Source organism: Mirounga leonina, unplaced genomic scaffold, assembly GCF_011800145.1.
Source record: "Mirounga leonina isolate KUSES-001 unplaced genomic scaffold, KU_Mleo_1.0 Mir_180, whole genome shotgun sequence".
NCBI classification, from domain to species: Eukaryota; Metazoa; Chordata; class Mammalia; order Carnivora; family Phocidae; genus Mirounga; species Mirounga leonina.
The window spans coordinates 32,922,139-32,945,279 of NW_023270469.1; the positions used below are offsets into that span (position 1 = coordinate 32,922,139).

The window sequence follows — 23,141 nt, forward strand, 5'->3', positions numbered from 1 at the left end:
GTTCCCTCTCTAGCTGTCTCTCTCTCTCTGTCAAATAAATAAAATCTTTTAAAAAAACAAAACAAAACAAACTACACTACCTTTTAATAAAAAAGTCAGAATTAATGTTAAGAATGTTAATATACATACTAAATACAGGGTAAACAGAACTGATTTTAATAATCTGATCCATGTTTCCAGAGAAAAGTAATCCTCCGTACATATCACATATACATGACATACTAATAGAGCTGACCAGATTATTAAACAGAGCTGACTAAATTATGAAATTCAATCCTGTTATCTAAAGATAAACTATTCTCTGCCTGCCTATCTACCTAACTAGTTACTACAACACTGCTATGAACCTACCCTCAAGATGCCCACAGTAAAGTCAGGTATAGTCAGGAAGATAAGGCATACATGGGTTAAAGTAATTGCAAATATATACATGTGTATGCAACTTAAATATATATGACTTAAAATATGAAGTATAAAACAAAAACGTGAAGAGCTAGGACAACTGGAAGTGATATAGATAGGGCTCACAGGCATTCAGGAAAGAGTGTGTGGAGAGTACTTTTTCAGGCTCTTTTCAAAGAAAAATTTTTAAAACTTCTAAGTCCAACAATTAAGTAAATTAAAGTTATCTGGTGCACAGGAAAATGTACCCACCGGCTTGCTCAAGTGTCATTTCCTCAGACCTGATCTCTCCACTTTTTCTGGTGGAATGCACCCACTAGTTTGAAATGATATCACAGGCAAGTTCAGACTGCTATGTAGGCAGCTTTTCAGGATCCAACTTGATCCTGTGTTCTAAGATATACCTGTGCTTTTAGGTCAGAAGTTATTGTTACTGCTGACTAGAAAATAAGGAACTGTGGCAGAATTCTGCTAGAAAGGTGGGACATACAATAGGGTAGGAAAAACTAAATCCAGGTAGTGTTTCTAGCCATTTCCATTCCTAGCTGCAAGTCCACTCCAGCCTACCACCGTCACAATCATGGAGAGTGTGGCCTTCTTCCTACCAGGGCCGAGGGAACTCTTCTTAGGCATCTCTTCCCTGTCAAATGGCAAGTGCCAGGGTAGAGGAGTAAAGCACCAGCCGAGGGCTGTGGCCCCCATCTCATTCCAGGTGCCAGACCAAAGCAGCTACTGCTCAGAGGCCTGACCAGCTTTAACACAGTGACTGCTTAAGGTTGCGCAGGCACTGGGGAAGAACTGGGGTGCAGCAGGTGGTAATGGCCACGATTCCTCTTATTTCTGTCAGCAGCAATGATGGGAGAGAAGAGTTATAAAGCAAACAAAGCGGTAGTGATGCTATGAGGAAAAGGGCTTAGGAAGGAAGGTTGATTTTAGGTCACTTGAGACTACCTCCTACCAAGCATTAACATCAGGGATTTATAGCCCCACCAAGGAGAACAGACACTACAGTCTGACAGAAAAAGCCTGAGCGATGCTGTAGCAGGAGGCTGTTTGGAAAGTTTCTTACCATATATTCCACAGCACATTCATGGCCTCATTGGCTATGTTCTCAATAGAATTTCTGTTCTGATCTTTTTTTTCCTGTGGAGACATCTCATTTGAATCCAGGCCAGCACTACACTGTAACCAAATATCATGATTAGTACCCTGGTTCAAAAGAATAATTAAACAAAAACGCTAATGGTAGTGAAGAATCACAAAAACTAAACATCAGAAATTATAGTGGTTAACGAGCTCATCAAATTCTCACAAGCAGTACCCTTCCGACAATCCTGCTCCCTTCTGGCAAGAAATATAGACAAAAAAAGTTCACAAGTCATTGTACAAACTGGACACAAAGCATTTAACGTTTTAAAATGTAAAATCAATACAAAGTATTTCATCTAATACAATAAAGATAGTAAATCGGGCACAGAAAGGCACCACTCTAAGCACTTTCCATTAAGTCATTTAATCCTGACCACGCACCTGTGAAGCAGATGAACTATTCTCCCCAGTCATCCACTACAAATAGGAAACTGAGGTACAGGGAGATTGCTGAAGGTGTAGCTTAGTACACGGCAGAGCTAGGATTCAGACCCAGGTATTCCGGCTGTAAAGCTGGTGCCCGGTACCACTGCGGTCCTGCCCCTCTAGCATAATCCACGGCAGCCTCTGAAGCGGGGCTTCTCAATCTCAGCACCACCGACACTTTGGACTGAATGATTCTTTGCTGTGGGGGCTGACATGTGCATTGGAGGATGTGTGGCAGCATCCTGGCCTTCTACCCACTGCATTTGCCAGTAGCAACAGCTACCCTCAAATCAAAAATGTCTCCAGACATTGCCAAATGTCCCCTGTGGGGCAAAATCACCACCAGTTCAGAACCAGACTCTAAACAGAGTAAGACTGATGCCTCTCAGCAAAATTGGATATTCTTTATAAAGACTTAAGTAAAAATTATCCATCAAGGGACGCCTGGGAGGCTCGGTTGGGTGTCTGCCTTCGGCTCAGGTCATGATCCCATGAGCTGGGATCAGAGCCCCACATTGGTTTCCCTGATCAGCGGGGAGCCTGCTTCTCCCTCTCCCTCTGCTGCTCCCCCTCCTTATGCTCTCCGCTGTCAAATAAATAAATAAAATCTTAAAAAAAAAATTACCCATCAATACAGAATAGTGGACTAACAGCACCTTAGCTGCTGTTTTTTTTTTTTTTTTTTTAAGTAGGCTCCACGCCAGGCGCACAGCCCAGCGTGGAGCCCAACGTGGGGCTTGAACTTACGACCCTGAGATCAAGACCTGAGCGGAGATCAAGAATCGGTCACTTAGGGGCGCCTGGGTGGCTCAGTCGTTAAGCGTCTGCCTTCAGCTCAGGTCATGATCCCAGGGTCCTGGGATTGAGCCCTGCATCGGGCTCCCTGCTCAGCAGGAGGCCTGCTTCTCCCTCTCCCACTCCCCCTGCTTGTGTTCCCTCTCTCGCTGTGTCTCTCTCTGTCAAATAAATAAAATCGGAAGAAAGAAAAAAAAAAAAGAATCGGTCACTTAACTGACTGAGTCACCCAGGCACCCTGATGCATATGCGCCATCATGCAGTAAGGTTGGCATGATACTAAATTTGAAAACGTAATGTAATCTTCATGGCAAATTATGCCTCAGCTTTCTCATCTGCAAAACAGGAATACCACCTTCCAAATAGGACTGATGCAAGGATTAAATAATACATAAAACACCACTGACACAAAAACAAGTAATCCATAAAGACTAATTATTTTTATTTACAAAATTTAAGGTCTAAAGGAATCAGTCTATAGTTTTAGGAAGGTCTTTTCCAACTAGCATATAAGTAAAGATAGTAGGGACAAAATAACAGAGATTTGTATGAATGATGAGAAATCAATGTTTCTAGGAAAAAAAACAAAATTCCCATAGAATGTTCTGAGGGAAGACAAAATAATACCAAAGAGCTAAAAAAAAAAAACAAAAACAAAAACTAAGGGTGCATACAAAAAGCTACAGTTAAAAAGTACCATGAAGCTACTTTAAAAACCACATACCTCTTTCAGCAGTGCAACCAGAGGGGTCATGATATCCTTAGTCACCATGTCATCACAAACTTCAAAACCTCCACAAGCACTGAGGTTTCTACACAAAAAGTTTAAAATGTTTTACTTTCTCAGAGCACATGTCACAAAACACTTTTAAGCTGTCAAATTTAATCTCTCCCCATACTTGTTTTCCAGATGAAACTGCTTATGATTTCTGCAAGATGCTACAGAACCAATCCACAGATTTCCATCAGATCTGTTCTGATCCTGGTTCCACGTAACAACTTAATTTTGAAGTCTGAGACAATACACAGGTGCATGACAACAGGGAAGGGAGAGGGGAGAAGACTTTTCCTACTTAATGAACAAATCACAGCATGATCTGATATGAAGGGACATTTTCTTGGGATCAAGACTTCAAGGGCAGCAAAGGTGAGGCTGAATGACAGCGAGGCCGAAGGAACTCTGGCGAAACTGAATTTTAATTGGGAAGACACTGCTTGCTTGCCTTCTAAGTGCACAGCACTGTACCAGGCACTGAGTATATGGAGATGAATTGGAAGATGTCCCCACAACCTTCCAGGAGCTCCCAGGATATGTAAGCCTCAGGGAAAGGGTAGGCCTTCCTACATGCAATTTCCTCCAGCATGTGGCTAATCCCCATCCCTCCCTTAGGGTTTTCTTCCCTGAGCCCCCAGTTATATCCTCTCATAGCACCCTCTGTAATTATCACTGGTTGTAATTATACAATTGTGTGATTATTTTGGTTAATGCCCGTCTCCCTCAATACTGTAAGATCCATGAAGGACAGAAATTATGTCTGTCTTGTTCACTAACACATGCCCACAGCCTATCCAGCCCATTGCCTAGTGCACAGAAGGCACACAAAATACACTTGCTAAATCAATGAATCAAGCGTAATGTAACACAGTTGCAAGAACTGCAACCATTAACTTCTACTCTTGCCCCCTCTACAGTCCATTCTCTGTACAGCCATCAGAGGAGCCTTTTCAAAAGGTAAATTACATCAGGCCACTCCTGCTCACAATAGGCCCTTCAGCCCTACACTATCGAGGACATCACTCCAACCTCATCTCCTATGATACCCACCCTCTACTATGTTCAGCCACACTAACCCTTATGTTTCTTTTTCTTTTTTAAGAGCTTATATATTTGTCAGAGAGAGAGAGAGGGAGAGCGAGCGAGCACAAGGAGGGGGAGCAGTAAGCAAAGGGAGAAGCAGGATCCCCGCTGAGCAAGGAGCCTGATGCCGGACTCGATCCCAGGACCCTGAGATCATTACCTGAGCTGAAGGCAGACGCTCAAACAAATGAGCCACGCAGGTGTCCCAAACTTTCTGTTCTTTAACCATGTCAAGCCCTTTGCTGCCTCACTTCTTTGCTGTTCCCTCTGCCGGGAATGCTTTTCCCCTGGATTTTCATGTCTGGCTCTGAGGCATCAGGTCAAGTGTCATCTACAGATCGGAATTTAAAGTAACTTCCCACCTCCGGCTCATCATCCTCTTGGTATTCTCCATCGCCCTTCTCACTACCTCCTATTACCTGTTTTACCAGTTTCCTGGCCTCCTGTCTCCTCAACATGGGTTCTGTGAAGGCAGGCATCTCGGCGCTCTTGCTCAGCGCTCTGCCTGTTCAAACCCCCTGCACCCAGAACGCCTGCCACACACACTGGAAGAGCCCACAGGACCTCGGGACTTTGGAGGGTTCTTGGAGAGACCGTAAAGGATGTTAGGCCTTGCGGGGAGGATCCCTGACGGCTGCTGCAGCTGAAGCAGCCCGCTGGACAGACGGAATGCGTGTGGCCCCCGGGCGGCGTGGGTTCCTCTGGAGTCTGCAGGCTGAGTTCAAATCCCCCCTGTGCAAATGGGAGACCCTGGGCGGTCTGGGTCTCCCGAGCTGCCGCAGGCAAGTGCACCGTGACAGGCGACGGGGCATGGCACGCACGGGCGCGCCGGCTGGCCGCCGCGACCCCCCCTCCCGGCTCACCTCAGCGCGCCGGCCGCCGTCTCCCTCACCGCCAGGCTGGGGTCCAGCAGCAGCGGCCCGAGGCGGCGCACGGCGTCCCGACGCGCCAGGCCGGGCAACGCCGGCCGCTGCTGCACCAGCCGGGCCAGCCCCGCGCAGGCGCACTCGCGGACCTCGGCGCTCGGGTGCTGGAGCTGCGGGAGGGGACCAAGTGTCAGAGGCGGCGCAGAGCGCAGGCGCGGGGGCCGCGGCAGGGGCGCACCGCGCTGCCACGGGGCTCCCCGCGAGCCCCGCCCCTCGCGGCCCCTGCGAGCCCCCGCCTCACCTTTTCCAGCAGCTCCGCCGCCGGCCCGTCATCCTCCTCTCCCTCCGTCCCGTTCGCCGCCCCTGCCGCTTCGGCCTGACAGTCGCCCGTAGGGGAGAACTGAGGTCGCTTGAAGCGCTTGGTCCGGCTCTTGCCCATGGCGATGTGCGCTGCGGGGAAAGTCCGAGAGAGGAGGGCAACAGCAGGACGGTGGAGGCTGCTGAGCTAGGGGCAAGGTCCTGTTACCGAGGGGGTCTCGGTGTCACTGCTCAGGCGGGCCTGCTGACGGCCGGAGCCCCACATGGGAAAGAAGTGCGCAGGCGTGCCGCGTGTCGGCGGGGAAGAGAGGGCTGGCGCGGGGAGTGCGCAGGCGTCATGAGAGTGGGCGGGGCCAGACCTGGACGAGGGGCGGAGTCCTGTGTTTTTTCTCCCGGGAAGTGGGAGGCAGGACTTTGATGGGACTGCTGACTCCCACCAGCTGCACCGAGTGCGCTTCTCACCAGCTAGTGACGTTTATTGTTACTGAGCCTTGCCAAACCTTTATTTCCACAATAATCAAATGCGATTAAGGGTACCTAACTTGCAAGGTTATTGTGAGGCTTACCTAAAATTGTGTGAAGCGCCTAACACCAAACCTAACATATTTAATTTGTAGGTGCTCAAAATTATTAATCACAATTTTTTTGTGTCCCTAGGGCCTAGCACAGCTCCTGTCATAGTCAAAAACCCAGTTAATGTTTTAGAATGAATGTACATCTATTTTTTTGGGGGGGGGAAGGGGCAGAGGGAGAGGGAGAGTCTCAAGCAGACTCTGCTCTAACCCAGGGGGCTGGATCTCACTACTGGAGATCAGGACCCAACCCAAACCAAGAGTCAGTGGCCAACCGACTGAGTCACCCCAGTGCCCAAATGTACATCAATATTTGATAAGATGGACTCCCTAAGTTAATCTTCCTGCCTTGGTTTCCTCATTTGTAAAAATGGGAACACCAATAATATATCCCTAATGGAGTTGGTATAAGGATTAAATGTGTTAAGTGTGTTTAAGGTGCTAAACACATTCACTGGCACACTATAAATATTGCATACATTAACAGCAAAATGATTCTTTGACAAGTATTTATTGAGCACTGGACACAGTGCTGAGCAATGGAATAAAGCAATAACCAAAACAGATTTGGTCCCTCTCCTTTGTCTTTGTCCTTAGGGGATTTACAGTTTAGAGAGAGATGTCTTAAACATATAATTATATGAATAATTATAGTTGAATAATTGTAGTATAGCACTAAGAAAGAAGGAATTATACAGGAAGATCTTCTGTAGTCTTTACAATTAAACATGTACATATTGAGCACCCCCAAAATGCATAGCTTTCAGGTCAATATTGTATGGGAGAAAAGTTCTACTCTGTGGCAACCCCCTCCTCAAAGAGTGGACTGTCTAGTAAGGTAAATAACGTTAATTACTACAGCATATTTTGGAAAATAGTCACAGAGGTGTAGCTAAGCTTGCACAAAATTTCTGGCCTATCAAAGACCACTGTAAGTACAAGGAAAACTTGGAGCTCCAAATGTATATTAGTAGATTTTACTTCCTACTTCTGTCTATTTGGCCAATTTTGTCCTGCCACCTCCCCAGTCCGAGCTACTGTCTTCTCTTGCCTTGACCACAGGGGCTTCTGGTCTTTCTTTTTCTACTCTGCCTATACATAAGAGTAGCTAGAGTGATTTTTTTCCATCCTTCTCATATTCACTCCCTCGATTAAAACGTTTCAGTGGTCGGGGCGCCTGGGTGGCTCAGTCGGTTAAGCGACTGCCTTCGGCTCAGGTCATGATCCTGGAGTCCCAGGATCGAGTCCCGCATCGGGCTCCCTGCTCAGTGGAGAGCCTGCTTCTGCCTCTCTCTCTGCCTGTCTCTCTGCCCACTTGTGCTTTCTCTCTGTGTGTCAAATAAATAAATAAAATCTTAAAAAAAAAAACAAAAAAAAAAAAACACGTTTCAGTGGTTCCCCTTTCTCTTAGAATGAAGATCAAAATCTTACCAGGTAGCAGGAAGTAGCAAGGCCAGATTCCACCTTCATCTCACATTACCTCCTACACTCTGGCCCTTAGCCACCCTCCATAGGGTTGAGATCTCTTCTGCCTAAGGACCTTGAAAAGGCTCAGTCCCCATCCCTGTCCTGGTGAATGCAAGTGTCACTTTTTCATAGGTAGCTCCTCTGATTTCAAAGTCTGAGACAGATCTCCCTTGAGACTGCACTTATCTTGTTCCTTTGCTTCAAAGCACAGCTCCAAATTACAGTTAACAATTTAATTTTTTTTTAAGATTGATTTAGTTGAGAGAGTGCGTGGGGCGGGGGGCAGAGGGAGAGGTAGAGAGAGTCTTTTTTTTTAAGATTTTATTTATTTATTTGAGAGAGACAGAGAGACAGTATGAGCAGGGGGAGGGACAGAGGCAGAGGGAGAAGCAGGCTCCCCGACCCTGAGATCTTGACCTGAGCTGAAACCAAGAGTCTGATGCTCAGCTGACTGCGTGCGCCATCCAGGTGCCCCTTAACTTTATTTGTGTATAATACTCAGACATATCCACACAGTCTCTCCAACTGCTCACTAAACCCTGTGAGGACAAGACTGCCTATCTACACGGATCACCGTACTCCCAACACTGGCCCAACAAGGCCTATCTGGCACAGAGTAGGCATATGCAATTTCTTTTTTTTTTTTTTAGATTTTATTTATTCACTTGAGAGAGAAATAATGAGACAGAGCATGAGAGGGGGGAGGGTCAGAGGGAGAAGCAGACTCCGCGCCGAGTGGGGAGTCCAATGCGGGGCTCAATCCCAGGACTCCAGGATCATGACCTGAGCCAAAGGCAGTCGCCCAACCAACTGAGGCGCCCAGGCATATGCAATTTCTTGAATGAATAGAGACCACATAGTCAGGAAAGAGTAGGGCATGCCATCCAGACAGAACAGGAGGAGAGTAAAAAAAAAAAAAAAAAAAAAAAGATTCCTGCTGCTTCTCTCACTGTGGGGATGAGCAAGAAAAAATGGTCCAAAACCTTAGTTAGGGGAGAACTCTGTGATCTGTTTTCATTAGTTACTCTTTCCTGGGAGAAATGAACATTTCTGTTAAAATGAATGATAAACTTTACTCAATGAACTTAAGATCCCCTCTGGGAACCAGAAAGATAGCAGTTTTAGGAAGAGCCCGGTGACCTTTAACTAGTCTAATAATCTGTAACCAGTCACTTTTTAAAAATCCAGTCAAGCAAAGGTGCCTGGGTGGCTCAGTCATTAAGCGTCTGCCTTCGGCTCAGGTCATGATCCTGGGGTCCTCGGATCAAGCCCCGCATTGGGCTCCCAGTTTGGCAGGAAGCCTACTTCTCCCGCTCCCGCTTCCTCTGCTTGTGTTCCCTCTCTCGCTGTCAAGTAAATAAATAAAATCTTAAAAAAAAAAAAATCCAGTCAAGCAATGATTATCCAACCATCCCTTTTTCCTACAAATTATCTTTGTTGAGAGGGAGTTTTGAATTAGACTGCGTAGAACCTCTTTCCTTGAGACAATAAAAATGCTTATAATCAATTATTGGTCCCATATATTTTAAATAGGAGCTAGCTGTTCTCACAGATTCCTGTTTCTCTCCCTGCATATTTTGTAAGGTATCTTCCTGAAGAAAACACTCTGATCAGGGCGCCTGGGTGGCTCAGTCAGTCAAGCGTCCGCCTTCAGCTCAGGTCATGATCCCGGGGTCCTGAGATCGAGCCCCACATCGGGCTCCCTGCTCAGCGGGAAGCCTGCTTCTCCCTCTCCCGCTCCCCCTGCTCTGTTCCCTCTCTCGCTGTCTCTCTCTCTGTCAAATAAATAAATAAAATCTTTAAAAAAAAAAAAATCTTAAAAAAAAAATTGTACCAAGAAATGTACTTTTGTTGAGTGACTGCTTACTTATGGGCCTGGCCTCTTCAACATTTGATATTGAATTATAGATTAATAAGTTGCAAATAATTTTGTCCATTCAAGATACAAATTATTTCTGTCCAGTAGAAAATATAACCTCAAAGGATACAATTCCATTGCCTTGGAGAATATCACCAATTTGATATCTAATCTAGGAATCTTAGTTAAGCAAATGTTTCCTCACTGACTATATACATTTCTGTTTCTCCTTTAAACCGTTTTTACTGGGGCGCCTGGGTGGCTCAGTCGTTAAGCATCTGCCTTCGGCTCAGGGCATGATCCCAGGGTCCTGGGCTCCAGCCCCGCATCGGGCTCCCTGCTCCGCGGGAGGCCTGCTTCTCCCTCTCCCACTCCCCCTGCTTGTGTTCCCTCTCTCGCTGTGTCTCTCTCTGTCAAATGAATGAACAAAATCTTTTAAAAAAATAAATAAATAAACCAGCTTTACCATTCTCCTGGCTCCTTCATTAAGGAACTGGCACATACCTACTATGTTTATCCGAGTCAATTTTTTAACTTGTTGCCCATCATCCTTTGTTTATTCATAGGGTAAGGAAGGTGTTCACCAGGTACTATGAAGTGAAGAGGCAGGTCACAAAGCAGCATATATAATATAATCCCATTTTTGGAAAAACACAGAGGAAATATCTATGAGAGTATACATATCAGGACACCTGGGTGGCTCAGTCGGTTAAGTGTCTGCCTTCGGCTCATGTCACGATCCTGGGGTCCTGGGATCAAGTCCCACATTGGGCTCCCTGCTCAGTGGGGAGCCTGCTTTCCCTCTGCCCCTCCCCCTGCTTGTGCTCTCTCTCTTTCTCTGACAAATAACTAAATAAAATCTTAAAAACAAACAAAAAAAGTATACATATGAAAGTGTTAACTGTGTTGGCCTCTGGGTGGAATTAAAGGAGAATTTTTAAAAATCTGATTATTGGCCTGTTTTATTTGGGGGGGAGGTTTCTAGAATGAGCAGATAGTATTTGCATTATTTTTTAAGCCATGAAAAAAAGTTTTAAAGAAATACAGTATAATTCTTCCCTCCTCGGTGTGGCCCCCGTTTCCTGTTACCCTCACACTCCCCTATCACTGGTCAATGTCCGCCCTTGATGCCCGGAAGACTCTGCTGTAAGATTTAGGACTCCTGCCACAGCTTTAGGGTCTGGATCAGCAGTTGATTTTTTTTTTTTTTTGACAGAGAGAGACAACTGAGAGCAGGATCACAAGCAGGGGGAGAGGGAGAGGGAGAAACAGGCTTCCCGCCGAGTAGGGAGCCCAACGCAGGGCTCGATCCCAGGACCCCGGGATCATGACCCGAGCCGAAGGCAGACGCCCAACGACTGAGCCACCCAGGCGCCCCAGCAGTTGATATTTTGTTCATAATGTCAGAGTCATTCATCTAGATATTGTTGGATGTTGTTTGCAGGTTATTTGCAGCACAAGAGTTTCATGTAGCAAAATCATCTTACATTTGTAGAACTCATAAAACTATCCACTTAAAAAATTTTTTTTCAGGCGCCTGGGTGGCTCAGTTGGTTAAGCGACTGCCTTCGGCTCAGGTCATGATCCTGGAGTCCCTGGATCGAGTCCCGCATCGGGCTCCCTGCTCGGCAGGGAGTCTGCTTCTCCCTCTGACCCTCCCCCCTCTCATGTGCTTGCTCTCTCTCATTCTCTCTCTCTCAAATAAATAAATAAAATCTTTATTTTTTTTTTAAAGATTTTATTTATTTATTCATGAGAGAGAGAGAGAGGCAGAGCGAGAAGCAGGCTCCCAAGGAGCAGGGAGCCCGATGCGGGACTCGATCCCAGGACCCTGAGATCATGACCTGAGCCGAAGGCAGACGCTTAACCATCTGAGCCACCCAGGCGCCCTAAATAAAATCTTTAAAAAAAAAAATTTTTTTTCGAAATAGGCCCATTTAATATTGCAGAGTATTTCCTTTGCTCCCAGGTGGGCAGCATTGCCTCCCTATTGGTAGTTTCTTACTCTTCTTGCTCAGGTCTCAGCAAACCCCGTCTCAGTCAAGGTAGTTCTTCTGGCTCTTCAGTGAAGAGCTGGTACCTTCCTATCTGGTTTTAATTGGGCATGTCAAGGCTGGCTTTGGGTCATCCAACGATTACTACAGGATTTCAATACTCCTTTTATTTTTTTTACTTTTTTTCGGAACCAAAAGAAATTTACTTATAAAATTTTCCAGTTGACCAGTGGTGAGAACCAAGAAAGAGTCAACCCCACTAATAGTCTTTAAGCCAGTGTGTACAAGAGAACAAGCACGGTAGCTCTTGATGAGGAGGCTGGAAAGATGTCCCTTCTGCAGGTCTTCCGTTGCATGAGGACATATACTTAACCACAGGGGTCATTGCAAGTAGCATCATGGTATCCGGAGACTCAGCTGAGCCACTGCTTCTAGAGTGCTATTTCTTGTCTACCTTACATAGCTGTTTCACGACTTTTGTTCATTTCTTTGTTGGCTTCTTTTCTTTTCTTTTCCTTGGTTGGTTTTCCACTTCTTTTTTTCAAAGATTTTCTTTATTTATTTGACAGAGAGAGAGAGAGCACAAGCACAGGGAGCTGCAGGCAAAGGGAGAGTGAGAAGCAGGCTCCCCACTGAGCGGGGAGCCCGATGCGGGGCTCGATCCCAGGACCCTGGGATCATGACCTGAGCCGAAGGCAGACGCTTAACGCTTAACCAACTGAGACACCCCAGGCGCCCCAGGTTTTCGACTTTTTCTCTGTGTCTCCTTTTCTTTCTGCTCTTCTATTGTCAGCTCCTTTCTTTCTGCCATGGTTGCCTTCTTCCTCTTCTTCTTTATCATGAACACTGGTGTAAACTGCTTTGTGATAGCCTTCCCGGTTCCAAGCGATTTCTTTTTTTTTTTAAGCTTTTTTTTTTTTAAAGATTTTATTTATTTATTTGACAGAGAGAGAGATAGCGAGAGAGGGAACACAAGCAGGGGGAGTGGGAGAGGGAGAAGCAGGCTTCCCGCTGAGCAGGGAGCCCGACACAGGGCTCGATCCCACGACCCTGGGATCATGACCTGAGCCAAACGCAGACGTTTAACTGACTGAGCCACCCAGGCGCCCCGAAAACTTTTTTTTTTTTTAAGACTTTGTTTATTTATTTGACAGAGAGAGACACAGCGAGAGAGGGAACACAAGCAGGGGGAGTGGGAGAGGGAGAAGCACGCCTCACGCGGAGCAGGGAGCCCGATGTGGGGCTTGATCCCAGGACCCTGGATCATGACCTGAGCCAAAGGCAGACGCTTAACCGACTGAGCCACCCAGGTGCCCCTCCAAGCAATTTCAATGGCAAAAAAATTTTATCCCAGGGGCAAAGATGGTGTTCTCCTCAGTGTAGCCCTGCGACCAATCCAGTCGCAGCAAAGGATCGTAGCTGAAGTATTCTACAATCCGGTCAAACTTGAAGCAGAATGACCTCCACTTCTTTTTAGCTGATTTGGATTTGAGCTCTTCTGAGTCCAACACATCAGGCCTGAGTTTCTCAAAATTGTCCCAAAACTCAGAATAGATTTGGTCATCTGCTTTGGTGAGTTTCAGGAACTGTGGGTCAACTGACGAAACCAGCTTGTAGCTGTCTCCGCAGGCTTCATTGCTTCCCTGGCCCAACCCATCTCCGTATCAGAATCGTTGCCGTAAGACACGGCTGGCAGCATGTGCCACCAACACCAGGTCCCCAGAAACTGGCTCAGCAGCCCCACCAGTTACCTCCATGACTCCATGCATCCCACAAAGCGAGTGCCCATTTCCCGGAAATGACTATTTGTGTGCTCTTTCTGTAGCTGGTTGGAAAGGGAGGGTTCGTTTTATTTATTTTAACCTAATATCTCCTTGGTTTAAAAAAAAACAACCATCAACAATCACACATTTCTTTTCTTCTTTTTTTTTTTAAAGATTTTATTTATTTATTTATTTGACAAAGAGAGACACAGAGAGAGAGGGAACACAAGCAGAGGGAGTGGGAGAGGGAGAAGCGGGCTTCCAGCCAAGCAGGGAGCCGGATGCTTGTGCGCTCTCGCTCTCTCTAATAAATAAACAAAATCTTAAAAAACATTTTTTTCTTTTTTTTAAGTACGGGATTTTTTTTTTTTTTTAAAGAATGCTAATATCTAGTAGTCATTGCCTGAAATGAGCCAAATCAATTTTGTGTTCTAGGATATTTACATCTTTGTCCCTGAAATCTATTGCCTGCCTTGTTGGCTGTTTGGCTCAAAACAAAACAAGACAAAACAAATAAAAACACCGTGAAAAATACCTAGGTTAAAACAAGTCACTTCTACTTGGTGAGATTTAATCCTAATACAGATTGCCCTAAATCCCATCTAACCCACCCAACCTCTGGAAAGGGATAAACCTTAAATGGCTATGATCAAAACAGGCAATCCTGTCCCAAAATGCTGAGAAACATCTTAAGGGCATATTATTTACCCAAAAAGTCAACAAAACCAGTTGTTCTATATCTTTGCCCAAACCGGTATTTTCAGTATTTCTCATTTTAGCCATTTCAGTAGGTGTATAGCAACTGGAATTCTCAAACAGTGCTGGGGGGAATGTAAAACGGGGCAGCCACAGGGGTGCCTGGCTGGCTCAGGGGGAGGAGCATGCCACTCTTGATCTCAGGGTTGTGAGTTCGAGCCCCATGTTGGGTGTATAGATGACTTAAAAATAAAATCTTAAAAAACATAACAAAAAAACACCATGGCAGCCACTTTAGAAAAAGAGTTTGGCAGGTTCTTGTCAAGCACTCAGTTCATAATCCAGCCATTCCACCCCAAGGTAGTCCCAAGAAAAGTTAATATACCCACAAAGACTTACACATGAATATTCATAGCAGCTTGCACATGAATATTCATAATAGTCCCAAACTGGAAACAACTAAAATGCCCATCACAGGTAAATGCAGAGGGGCGCCTGGGTGGCTCAGTTGGTTAAGCATCCAACTCTTGGTTTCAGCTCAGGTCATGCTCTCAGGGTTGTGGGATTGAGCCCCGTGTGACACTCTGTGCTCAGTGAAGAGTCGGCTTGAGATTCTTCCCCGTCTCCACCTCCCCCTCTTTTTCCCCTCTGCTCACCATCTGCCCGTTTGCACTCTCTCTCAAATAAATAAATAAAATCTTTAAAAAAAAAAACAGTTAAGGGACGCCTGGGTGGCTCAGTTGGGTGTCTGCCTTCGGCTCGGGTTGTGATGCCGGGGTCCTGGGATCCAGTCCTGCATCGGGCTGCTTGCTCGGCGGGGAGCCTGCTTCTCCCTCTGCCTGCCGTTCCTTCTACTTGTACCCTCTCTCTCTGACAAATAAATAAATAAAATCTTAAAAAAAATCCTAGATTATCTGCTCACTGAGTGTTTAAAAAAAAGTTAAAAAAAAAGTTAAATGAAGAAACAAAAAAGGAACAAAAAGGGAACGAATTATAGGTACACATACTAACATACATAAAATCTCAAAAACGTGGAGCAAAAGAAGACACGACAGTATTGTACTGTATGATTATACTATAATTTCATTTATAGTGAAACTATAGAGAAAACTCTAGAAACCACAGTGATAGAAGCCAGACAGTAGTTTCCCAGGGCCAGGGGCTGGGGATAGGAATTGACTGGGAAGTGGTACAAGGGACCCCTTGGGAGTGATGGAAATGTTCTGTATCTTGTTCGTGGTGATTGTTACATGGGTGTTACATTTATCAAAATTTATCAAGGGCGCCTGGGTGGCTCAGTTGGTTAAGTGACTGCCTTCGGCTCGGGTCATGATCCTGGAGTCCCGGGATCGAGTCCCGCATCGGGCTCCCTGCTCAGCAGGGAGTCTGCTTCTCCCTCTGGCCCTTCCCCCTCTCATGTGCTCTCTCTCATTCTCTCTCTCAAATAAATAAGTAAAATCTTAAAAAAAAAAAAATTTATCAAACTATGTAGCTAAAACTGTATTTTATAATAATAAGAGAATTATTATCTGTAAATTAACCTTAATATAGTTTATTTTTTTAAAAAGCCTATAGAATTTATCCCTGTTTTGATCATTTCCCTAGATTCACTGGTGATTGTAATGGGTTCCATTCCCTATTTGGAGAGTGAGAGTCCCATTGACAGTATGTATGTATGTATGTATTTAAATTTTTTTAAAGATTTCTTTTTTAAGATTTTTTTCATTTATTTGTCAGAGAGAAAGAGAGCACAAGCAGGAGGAGTGGCAGGCAGAGGGAGAGGGAGAAGCAGACTCCCCGCTAAGCAGGGAGCCTGATGTGGGGCTCGATCCCAGGACTCTGGGATCATGACCTGAGCCGAAAGCAGATGCCTAACCGACTGAGCCACCCAGGCGCCCCTTATTGACAGTATTTATTGAGCCACTGCTATGGACACTGCTCCAAGAGCTTTGTGTGTATAAGCTATTTAACCCACCAACAAGCTCATGGGATGTTGATATCCCCACATTAGAGACAAGAGAACTGAGGCACAGAGAAGTTACTTGCATAAGAGCACATGATTTTAAATGACAAAGAGGAGATTGACCCTCCACAGTCAAACTTGAGTTGGCTCGTAGTAACTGCAGTATATTGTCTCCTCCTGGTTTTTTTTTTCTTGAAAGTAATCTCGGGCGCCTGGGTGGCTCAGTTGGTTAAGCGACTGCCTTCGGCTCAGGTCATGATCCTGGAGTCCCTGGATCCAGTCCCACATTGGGCTCCCTGCTCGGCAGGGAGCCTACTTCTCCCTCTGACCCTCCCCCCTCTTGTGTGCTCTCTGTCTCTCTCATTCTCTCTGTCTCAAATAAATAAATAAATAAATATCTTTAAAAAAAAAAAAGTAATCTCTGCACCCAACATGGGTCTTGAACTCACGACCCCAAATCAAGAGTCACATGCTCCACTGAATGAGCCAGCCAGACGCCCCTGTCTCCTACTGAAATTGCTGGTATTTATTGAAGAGCTAGTAAATTGAGGAAATCAAAGTTTTAATGGGAAACACCAGGTAAAGGAGAAACATGGAAAAAGACTAAGAGCAGAACAAGGGTTCCCAAATTAGGCAAAAGGGTCCCTATACCTGTTTTTCCACTTGTAAAATGAACTACTCCATCTAGGAAACTCATATTTATTTAGCTACCTCACTGAAAGGAAGTATTTCATGTGCATACATGATTTGAAAAGTCATAAAAGAACAGCAGTCCCTGCTTTACTTCTTCCCAACCCCAAGCCCTCTCGAAGAAGCAAACACCCTCAACCTTTCTACCTGTTTCTACTATTATTATCTTCATATTCCCAAATGATAGCTAATATGCTTTCTAATTTGTCAGTATATACATTATTTCTTGACTTCTTGCCCCAATAGGTAAGGATGTAGCTCTCCTATACCTCCTCCCTATTTCTCCCTTATCCAACAAAACTGTCCCACAACTCTTTTTTTAATGTATTTTTTTTTTTGAAGACTTTGTTTATTCTTTTAGAGAGAGAGAAAGAGAGTGCAAGGAGGGGAAGGGGAGGGAAAGGGACAAGCAGACTCCAGGCTGAGCACAGAGCCAGACACGGGGCTCCCACAACCCTGAGATCATGACCTGAGCTGAAGCCAAGAGTGGACACTCAACTGACTGAATCACCCAGGCGCTCCTCCCACAATTCTTGATTAAATCAACAGTCGCTGTGTAAAGTGCTAGGACAATGCAAACACTGCACACTACTGAACTAGGAAATACACTAAAACCACAGGAGGAGATTATGCTAAGTGAAAGAAGTCAAGCAGAGAAAGTCAATTATCATATGGTTTCACTTATTTGTGGAACATAAGGAATAGCATGGAGGACATTAGGAGAAGGGATAAATGAAGGGGGGGAAATCGGAGGGAGAGATGAACATTGAGAAACTATGGACTCTGAGAAACAAACTGAGGGTTCTAGAGGGGAGGGGGGTGAGGGGATGGGTTAGCCTGGTGATGGGTATTAAAGAGGACATGTACTGCATGGAGCACTGGGTGAATTGTGGATCACTACATCAAAAACTAATGATGGGGCGCCTGGGTGGCTCAGTTGGTTAGGCGACTGCCTTCGGCTCAGGTCATGATCCTGGAGTCCCCGGATCGAGTCCCGCATCGGGCTCCCTGCTCGGCGGGGAGTCTGCTTCTTCTTCTGACCCTCCCCCCTCTCATGTGCTCTCTCTCTCAAAAAAAAAAAAAAAAAAAACTAATGATGTATTGTATGGTGACTAACACAACATAATAAAATAAAATTTAAAAAATTAAATAAATAAATAAATAAAATAAAACACCTAGGTGTTCCATAAAAAAAACAAACAACAAAAAAAAAACCCCAAAAATCCACAGGTTCTTTCTTGTACAATCCTTCATTTTTTGTGGAGTTAATAATTGCCTTTTTCCCCCCATCATCCTGGTTTCCCTCAGTCTGTCATTATTTTTTTCCAAATTACCAACATCTTTGTCTATCAAGAATATTGCCGGGGCGCCTGGGTGGCTCAGTCGTTAAGCGTCTGCCTTCGGCTCAGGTCATGATCTCAGAGTCCTGGGATCGAGCCCTACATTGGGCTCCTCGCTCTGCGGGAGGCCTGCTTCTCCCTCTCCCACTCCCCCTGCTTGTGTTCCCTCTCTCGCTGTGTCTATCTCTGTCAAATGAATAAATAAAATCTTAAAAAAAAAAAAAAGAATATTGCCCATATGTTCAAATGTATCAATTCAAGTTTCTTCCCTGGGATCTTCCTCCCTATCCTCTGGCCCTTATCTGGACTGGGAGTTCTCTAAGGATGCTGCACAGCAGTCCAGCTGGACTTTCACTGGGGCTTTTGTGTTGGACTCCCCTTTTCCTATGTGGTTCCTAGTACATGAAAAGACGGTAGTGGTGGTCATTATGATAATGCTGTTTACAATGAAAGCTCGTGGCAGCAGTCACTCTTTATAATTAATGGGAAAAGCGTTCTATAAGCATAAGTTAGGTTTACAAATGTAATCAGATATAATTTATACACAGTGATTTCACTGAAAAACACAGCTGGAGGTAGCAAAATTCCAGACTTCAAGTTATATTACAGAGCTATAATGATCAAAACAGTATGGTACTGGCACAAAAATAGACACATACATCAATGGAACAGGACAGAAATCCCAGAAACCAACCCACAATTATATGGTCAATTAATCTTCAACAAAAGAATTAAGAATAGGGACGCCTGGGTGGCTCAGTCAGTTGGGCGTCTGCCTTCGGCTTGGGTCATGATCCCAGGGTTCTGGGATCGAGTCCCATATTGGGCTTCTTGCTCAGCAGGGAGCCCACTTCTCCTTTGCCTGCAGTTCCCCCTGCTTGTGCTCTCTCTCTCTGACAAATAAATAAATAAAATCTTTTTTTTAAAGCTTTTATTTATTTATTTGACAGAGAGATAGACAGTGAGAGAGGGAACACAAGCAGGGGGAGTGGGAGAGGGAGAAGCAGGCTTCCCGCTGAGCAGGGAGCCCGATGTGGGGCTTGATCCCAGGACCCTGGAATTACGATCTGAGCCGAAGGCAGACGCCCAACTGACTGAGCCACCCAGACGCCCCCAAGTAAATAAAATCTTAAAAAAAAAAAAGAGGTAAGAATATACAATGGTGGAAAGACAGTCTCTTCAACAAATGCTGTTGGTAAATTTGGACAACAACATGCAAAAGAAGGAAACTGGACCACTTTCTTACACCATATGCAAAATAAATCAAAATGGAGTAAGGACCTAAATGTGAAACCTGAAACCATAAAAATCCTAAAAGAGAGCACAGGAAATAATTCTTCTGATACTGGCCATAGAAACATTTTTTCTAGATATGTCTCTTGCGGCAATGGAAATAAAAGCAAAAACAAACAGACAAACTACTGAGACTATATCAAAATAAAAAGCTTCTGCACAGTGAAGGAAACAATCAACAAAATTAAAGGACAACCTACTGAATGGGAGAAGATATCTGCTAATGACATTTCCAATAAAGGATTAGTATCCAAAGTATATAAAGAACTTACACAAATAAACACCCAATATCAGAATGGATATAAAAACAAGACCCATCTATATGCTGCCTACAAGACACTCATTTTAGACCTAAAGACACCTGCAGAATGAAAGTGAGGGGATGAAGAACCATTTATCATGCTAGTGGACATCAAAAGAAAGCTGGAGTAGCCATACTTATATTAGACAAACCAGATTTTCTACCAAAGACTGTAACAAGAGATGAAGAAGGGCATTACATCATAATCAAGGGGTCTATCCATCAAGAAGGTCTAACAATTGAAAATATTTATGTCCCAAACTTGGGCACAATCAAATATATAAATCAATTAATAACAAACATAAAGAAACTCATTGATAATAATAAAATAACAGTACGGCACTTTAACACCACACTTACAGCAATGGACAGATCATTTAAGTGGAAAATCAACAAGGAAACAATGGCTTTGAATGACACACTGGACCAGATGGACTTCACAGATATATACTGAGCATTCCATCCTAAAGCAACAGAATACTCATTCTTCTCGAGTGCACATGGAACATTCTCCAGGATAGATCACATACTGGGTCACAAATCAGCCCTTGACAAGTACAAAAAGATTGAGATCATACCAGGAATATTCTGAGGCCACAACACTATGAAACTAAGTCAACCACAAGAAAAAAATTTGGAAAGATCACAAATACATGGAGGTTAAAGAATATCCTACTAAAGAATGAATGGGTCAACCAGGAAATTAAAAAGTACACAGAAGCAAATGAAAAGAAAACATGACAGTCCAAAACCTTTGGGATGCAGTAAAGGCGGTCCTAAGAGGTTAAGTGTATTACAATATAGGCCTACCTCAAGAAGCAAGAAAAGTCTCAAATATACAACATAACCTTACACCTAAAAGAGTTAGAAAAGGAATAGCAAATAAAGCCTAAAGCCAGCAGAAGAAGGGAAATAATAAAGATTAGAACAAAAATAAACAATATAGAAACAAACAAAAAACAACAAAGAAACAAAACAGTAGGATAGATCAACGAAACTAGGAACTGGTTCTTTGAAAGAATTAATAAAATTGATAAACCCCTAGCCAGATGTATCAAGAAGAAAAGAGAAAGGACCCAAATAAATACAGTCATGAATGAAAGAGAAGAGATCACAACCAATACCACAGAAATACAACAATTATATGAGAATATTATGAAAAATTATATACCAACAAACTGGGCAATCTGGAAGAAATGGACAAATTCCTAGAAAAATACAAACTACCAAAAATGAAACAGGAAGAAATAGAAAATTTGAACAGACCCATAACCAGCAAAGAAATTGAATCAGTAATCAAAAATCTCCCAACAAACCAAAGTTCAGGGCCAGATGGCTTCCCCGCGGAATTCTACCAGACATTTAAAGAAGAGTTAACATCTATTCTTCTCAAACTGTTCCAAAAAATAGAAATGGAAGGAGAACTTCCAAACTCCTCCTACGAGGCCAGCATTACTTTGATTCCAAAACCGGACAAAGACTCCACTAAAAGGAGAACTCCAGGCCAATATCCCCGATGAAGATGAATGCAAAAATTTTCAACAAGATACTAGCAAACTGAACCCAACAGTACAAGGAAAGAATTATTCACCACCATCAAGTGGGAATTATTCCTGGGCTGCAGGAGTGGTTCAATATTCACAATCAATCAATATGATATACCACATTAATAAAAAAAGGGATAAGAACCATATGATCCTCTCAATAGATGCAGAAAAAGCATTTGCCAAAATACAGCATCCTTTCTTGATTAAAACCCTCAACAAAGTAGGGATAGATAGAACATCATGAACATAAACATCATAAAGGCCATATACGAGAGACCCGCAGCAAATATGATCCTCAATGGGGAAAAACTGAGAACAAGACAGGGATGTCCCACTCTCCCCATTACTATTTAACATAGTATGGGGAGTCTTAGCCTCAGCAATCAGACAACAAAAAGAAATAAATGGCAACCATATCATCAAGGAAGAAGTCAAACTTTCACTATTTGCAGATGACATGATATTCTATGTAGAACCCGAGAGACTCCACCAAAAAATTGCTAAAATGAATACATAAATTCAGCAAAGTCGCAGGATATAAAATTAACATACAGAAATCTGTTGCATTTCTTACACCAATAATGAAGCAGCAGAAAAAGAAATCAAGGAATTGATTCCATTTGCAATTGCACCAAAAATAAGATACCTATGAATAAACCTAACCAAAGAGGTAAAAGATCTGTACTCTGAAAACTATAGAACACTTATGAAAGAAATTGAGGAAGACACAAAGAAATGGAAAAGCATTCCATGCTCATGGATTAGAAGAATATACATTGTTAAAATGTCTATACTACCCAAAGCAATCTACATATTTAATGCCTTCCCTATCAAAATACCACCAGCATTTTTCACAGAGCTAGAACAAACAATCCTAAAATTTGTATGGAACCACAATTTCTCTGAATAGCCAGAGAAATTCTGAAAATGAAAAGCAAGGCTGGAGGCATTATGATTCCAGATTTCAAGCTCTATTACAAAGCTGTCGTCATCAAGACAGCATGGTACTGGCACAAAAACAGACACATAGATCAATGGAACAGAATAGAGAGCCCAGAAATGGACCCTCAACTCTATGGCCAACTAATCTTCGACAAATCAGGAAAGAATATCCAATGGGAAAAAAAGGACAGTCTGTTCAATAAATGGTGCTGGGAAAACTGGACAGGAACACACAGAAAAAATGAAACTGGACCACTTTCTTACCCCATATACAAAAATAAATTCAAAAGGGATGAAAGACCTAAATGTGAGACAAGAAAGCATCAAAATCCTAGAGGAGAACACAGACGGCAACCTCTTTGACCTGGGCTATAGCAACTTCTTGCTAGACACATCACCAGAGGCAAGGGAAACAAAAGCAGAAATGAACTATTGGGTCTTCATCAAGATAAAAAGCTTCTGCACAGTGAAGGAAACAAACAATAAAACTAAAAGGCAGACTATGGAATGGGAGAAGATATTTGCAAATGACATATCTCATAAAGAGTTAGTATCCAAAATCTATAAATAACTTACCAAACTCACCCCAAAAACAAATAATCCAGTAAAGAAATGGGCAGAAGACGTGAACAGACACTTTTCCAAAGAAGACATCCAGATGGCTAACAGACACATGAAAAGATGCTCAACATCTCTCATCATCAGGGAAATACAAATCAAAACCAGGAGGAGATACCACCTCACACCAGTCAGAATGGCTAAAATTAACAACACAAGAAACAACAGATGTTGGCGAGGATGTGGAGAAAGGGGAACCCTCTTACACTCTGGTGGGAATGCAAGCTGGTGCAGCTACTCTGGAAAACAGTATGGAGGTTCCTCAAAAAGTTAAAAATAGAAC

General features: G+C 43.7%; 1 protein-coding gene and 1 pseudogene across 5 annotated transcripts in view; both read right to left on the minus strand.

Annotated features, from left to right (window-relative positions):
• HEATR3 (HEAT repeat containing 3) overlaps window positions 1-6,531 on the minus strand; it is a 41,231-nt gene extending 34,700 nt beyond the window's left edge. For 2 of the 5 annotated variants that reach the window (XM_035025251.1, XM_035025250.1), the window contains exons 1-4: window positions 5,798-6,530; window positions 5,494-5,666; window positions 3,497-3,584; window positions 1,472-1,584 (exon numbers count right to left, since the gene is read on the minus strand). In XM_035025251.1, the coding sequence (XP_034881142.1) occupies window positions 1,472-1,584; window positions 3,497-3,584; window positions 5,494-5,666; window positions 5,798-5,935 (512 nt within the window). In that variant the 5' untranslated portion in view covers window positions 5,936-6,530. Of the gene's footprint in view, window positions 1-1,471; window positions 2,491-3,496; window positions 3,585-5,493; window positions 5,667-5,797 lie in introns of those variants that run through there. The other 3 variants (XM_035025253.1, XM_035025252.1, XM_035025255.1) reach the window with 3 other exon arrangements.
• Window positions 6,532-12,990: 6,459 nt separating this feature from the next.
• LOC118023883 lies at window positions 12,991-13,616 on the minus strand (annotated as a pseudogene).
• Window positions 13,617-23,141: the final 9,525 nt, after the last annotated feature.